At 29.9% G+C, this 5,193-nt stretch overlaps 1 protein-coding gene across 4 annotated transcripts in view; it reads left to right on the top strand.

Annotated features, from left to right (window-relative positions):
- The window catches only part of LOC106686817 (alpha-tocopherol transfer protein), a 191,309-nt gene extending 187,513 nt beyond the window's left edge, over nt 1–3,796 (top strand). For all 4 annotated transcript variants that reach the window (XM_014430364.2, XM_014430365.3, XM_014430363.2 and 1 more), the window contains 2 exons: nt 288–432; nt 3,142–3,796. In XM_014430364.2, coding sequence (XP_014285850.1) covers nt 288–432; nt 3,142–3,191 — 195 coding nt within the window. In that variant the 3' untranslated portion in view covers nt 3,192–3,796. The remainder of the gene's footprint in view (nt 1–287; nt 433–3,141) is intronic.
- Nucleotides 3,797–5,193: the final 1,397 nt, after the last annotated feature.

Genomic DNA, 5,193 nt, shown 5'->3' with positions numbered 1-5,193 from the left:
GAGGGTAATACTTATATTATATTCAATGTATTCAATAGCTCCTTTAATATCATGTAATGTAATGAAGCTGATTTAATTTAAGTAATGTAATAAAGCTGTTCTAATTTAACATAATATAATGTAGCTACTTTAATTTAGTATTGTAATATATCTATATTAATTTAATGTAATGTAATGTAGCTGCTTTAATGTAATGCAAATTCAATGCATCTAATAGTTTTTTTTTCTTTCTATCTAGGACTTGAGAAACATTAGTTATAACATGCTAACTTAAGTTTTATTTTTAGCTGTTTTTCCATGGCAGTGATAGAAAGTCTTTACATCAACACATAGAACCTAAGTATTTACCTGAGGTTTATGGAGGAATTCGACCAGAATATGGATGTGCTGATTGGTTCAGATACCTAGCAAGTGATCAAAGTATTGTACGAGGTACTGGAATTAATTTGTTTTTCTGAATGGAATGAAGCATGGTTTTATTTACAAAAACATATAATGTTAAATATTAGGCTTTAAAGTATCAGTAACATAAGCACGAAACAAGATTAAATATTTTTGTTTTCAAATATCATTAATATTTAGATTATTTGATTCAGCTTATTGTTTTATTGCTGATTCTGTATCAACTGTCTATATTCAATCAACAGTATGTTAGTTGGTAAGTCAATCAAATGTTTCAGTGATTAAAGAGAATAAGGGGCCAAAAAAATGAATACATTTAAAAATTTTATTTTATGATTATTACATTACATATATTACATGAACATATTCTTAACATACTAACTGACCAAAACATATTACCTGACCACCAATTTGGATTTCGTACATTATATTCCACAACATAACAACTACACAGGGTCATAGACTTCATCTCCTCGACTTTTGAATTAAAACAATATGCATTTGGAGCATTTTTGTATGTGACTCCAGTGTTTGATAGGGTATGGCATCAAGGCCTTCTTTTTAAACTTAAGCCAATTCTCCCAAGCACCTACTATTTAATTTTACAATCATTTCCTCATGACTGCTTCTTTTCTGTCTCATAAAGCTCAGTGAACTCATCAATGAAACCAATATTTGCAGGTGTTCCTCAAGGTTCTATCCTGGGCCCACTTCTGTACCTCATATTTACAAACGAGTTACCGACAAACGACAACATACTAACTGCTATGAATACAAATGACACTGCTATCATTTTGAAAAACACAGATTATTTACAGGCCACACTGACATTACAACATAGTCTAAACAATATACAGACATGGTGCACAGGATGGAAAATTAAGATTAACCACAAGTCACAACATATCACTTTTACTTTATGACACAAAACATCCCCTTTAGTTTACATTGACAATCACTGTATACCACAAACAAACACTGTAACTTATTTAGAACTTGCCTATGACAGAAAGTTGACATGGGGCCTACATGTCAAGACAAAAGGTATAACATTATACTACACAGATGTTCTAAATTATAACTCAGACAGAAACTTAACATATCCAATTACTTACTCAAACCCATATGGACTTACGCCTGCCAAATTTATGGACTTGCTAAAATGACACAGATTCAGAAAATACAAACATTTCAATTACAATTTTTAAGACTGGCAACAAACTCACCACTCTATTTTTTAAACGAGACCATTCACACTGTATTCGCATTCTGACTGTAACGGGGCATTCATGTGATTTACAAACAGTTTCACAACATAGTATGATATTCACAGATGGCAACACATGATATTCCTGACGTAACTCGGCTTGGCTGATGAGGAGTTGGATACAGGACCTCCTAGTGTAATAAAATAATTTACTTTATGCCAGGAGGATGCACCACTGGGTGCTATCTCTCTCATGACATCTCATTTGCTGGTTGTAAAGTACATTTACAGGTGCAAATAAAAAAAAAATATATAAAAATAAAAAGAAATATATAAAAAATTTATGATTACCTGAGGTGAGCCTAAAAAATGCCAATTAAGAGAGATTTAATAAAAAAAATTGTCACATGGCATTAATCATACATAGCTCAAGAAGCAATAAATGTGAATTCAATACTAAAAAAAAGAATAAATTAGGCTGAATCAGTTATTGTTTCTAAATATGAATAAGAAAATACGTTGATTATAACATTATTATTTTTAATTCATTTTAGAAAATAAATAGCTTTTCCTTAATTCAAGTAGATGTTCAATGCTCTTCATGTGGTTACATTCTTTTCAGAGCTGGCCTTACCTGTTGCAAAGCCCTATAAAAACATTTACTACAGCCATGTTATTAACGAACCTTATCCCAGAAAGATTGATGTGAAGTAATAAAAAGATTAAAGATCCAGTAGACCTTTTTCACTCAAATGAACTGAAATACGATATTTAAGGTTATATTTTAGATTAAAAAATATTACAAAAGTGTGAGTGAATAGCAATCAAAATTTTCTTTTGTCCTGTGAAACATTTCAAGGTTTTTAAGGCTTTGAATAGCTCTACAGGTAAATTAGTGGGTCGAAAATTTGTAAGTGAACTAAGTTGAAGTCTAAGAAGTGCCTTTTAGAGGTCAAAACTTTTTTCCCCACCATCACCATTATTTTAGTTTTAAAGATTTTGAACACTGCAGTGACTTGCAACAGCCCCTCCAATTTTTTTTTTATTTTACCTAACATGCTGATCAGTTTTTTTTTTTTTTGAGAGGGGGTAAAGAATGATTTATATCCAATTATTTTTTTATTTTTCACACTGTAATAATGTGAAATTTTATTATTTGTAGAAAGACGGTCTAGGTGGCCATACAAAAATAAATAAACCAATTATTAGAATAAACTCTAAACATTTTTACAACAATAATAATAAACTGTTTTTTCTACCATTGTCTTTACCGTTTTGGACTGCCAATCAGAATATCTTCCTACAATTAATTACCCACAGTCAATAAATAATCTTTCAAAGAATTTTCATTGTGAAATATTAAACTACAACTTTCTTCATTTAAATTTTTTATGACTAAAACTATTCCATTCATTGACTCTTTATACATTCAAATTTCACAACATAGATAAGGGCAAAATAAAACAATTTTATATATTTTTTTAAATTGTTGCTTTATTTATTGATTTTAATTGAAATATACTCTTTTCCAGAAATGACATCAATCGGTTACAAGAGCTCAGAAGAAGAAAATGAAGAATAATAAGTTACTTGTCATCACAAGTTACTTAAATTATTTTTATTGATGGGTTATAGCAAGAAATAAATTATTCTTGAAAATCTGTTACATCATTGCATGAAAATGTTCATACAGTTTATTTGTCATAAAATAATTATGATTCTCACGTTAGTCAATATTGTGGATCCATATTGAAGTAACTACACATAATTATTATAAGATGAATAATCATCTTAATAAGTAATAAGTTATTACTTTTTGAACTTTTTTTTTTCAAATTTCTTGCTTAGCCCTTGTAAACTGTATATATAATACAATCAATATGATATTATTGAAGCCTTCTGAAGGTTTTTTAAGTGTTTCTAACTGACCTTAAAGTATTCAAAAAATGAATTATCAATAAAAGTCTGTTACAAATTTGATAATTATTATTTTTATATAAGCTCTTATGAATTTTCTATTATATTTTTAATGAAGAATTTGATTCGCTTAGGAAGAAACTAGATTCATAAGTTGTTCTAGACTAGAAAATCTATGTACCAATCCCTAAATGTTAAATTTAAGAGTTTGCCCTTTGACTAAGTACTTAAAGTCTATGTATTGATATTATAATATATTTTAAAAACGTGTTCTCCTTTTTTTTATTATGTTTTCCTTTCTCTATAGGTAGTGACTGAAATTCCTCTAGTTTTTAAATGACTACTTAGTTGCGTTACATGAAAAGTCTCTAATATTATTTATTGAGTATACAATTTTAAAATATATTTGATAAATGCTATCACATTTTTTCTTTCCATTTCCATATTTGAAATCATCCAGTCACATCTGATTTGAAAGTGGAAACTTTTTCTTTTAAATAAACTAAAACACTCTTAACTCAACATTTACTAGGGAACCTTCACAATCACATTTATTGAATCTATGTTATATATTTTTTTTTTATTATTAAAAAATAATAAAGCCTGGGACGATTAATTTATTTTAAATAGCTACTATTTTTTATTTTAAAAAACAACAAAAAAGTAAGTCTTTATGTTGTATCCACTTCTTCTTTATCTTCCTCTTATGCCATTAGCTAGCGTTGAGAAGCCTCAATCCAGCATAACCATTCTTCCCAATCCTTGCTTAGCCTCTTCATCTCATTGAGGGATTTACCTCTTTTACTTCCAATTCTTTGGATACACTATTGGTGTGTAATTCTGGGGCATCCGCATGGTCTCCTTCCTATGAGTTGAGCCTCTAATACCTTTATAGGATTCATGTCCAAACCACTGGAGTTGCCGTCTTTCTAGAGTGGTTTTAAGTTCAGTTATTTCTAGTTACTCTCTAATGCTTTCATTTCTAACGTGATCACCTCTAGTTCTCCCAGCAGATCTGCGAAGGAACCTCATTTCCGCTGTCCTTATGCAATTAGAGTGCCTTTCCAGTGTTGTCCAGCTTTCTCTGCCATAGGTGAGTGTAGGTAGATAAACAGACTTATATACATCCATTTGGTCTTCTTGTCTATTTCATGGTGGCCGATGATGCTATTAGTAATCTGGTAATACACTTGATTCGTCTTATATATTCTGTTTGATATTTTGGCATTTATCTTACCTGAGCTACTAATTATGGTTCCTAAGTAGGTATATTCCTTCACTACCTCAAGTATCTCGCCATTGCAGATCAGTTGGACATCTTTCTGTTCTTCTCTCACCATAAACAGCTATTTACTCTTGGAGGTGTTAATTTGCATCCCTTTCCCGAGCAACTCTTCTTCCCATTCAACCGATACTTATTGTAGTTTGATCTTGGTGTTGGCTATTAGGACTATGTCATCCCCATATAAAAGGCTTTGTAGGAGGACAATTCTTATATTCCATTTTCCAATTTTATGTTTTATGACTTATTTAATTATCACTGAAAATAAATTTACTAAAAAATTATAAAAACCAAAGGTAAACCGTTCTTCTTTTGTCCAGATAATATAAATAAGGAATGTTTTTTTTTAATTTGATACTGAAGTATATAAAATGAAAAACTTTTG

This window comes from Halyomorpha halys, unplaced genomic scaffold (assembly GCF_000696795.3).
Source record: "Halyomorpha halys isolate HHAL.00 unplaced genomic scaffold, Hhal_1.1 Scaffold881.1, whole genome shotgun sequence".
Lineage (NCBI taxonomy): Eukaryota > Metazoa > Arthropoda > Insecta > Hemiptera > Pentatomidae > Halyomorpha > Halyomorpha halys.
This window is presented reverse-complemented; position numbering and strand designations above follow the sequence as displayed.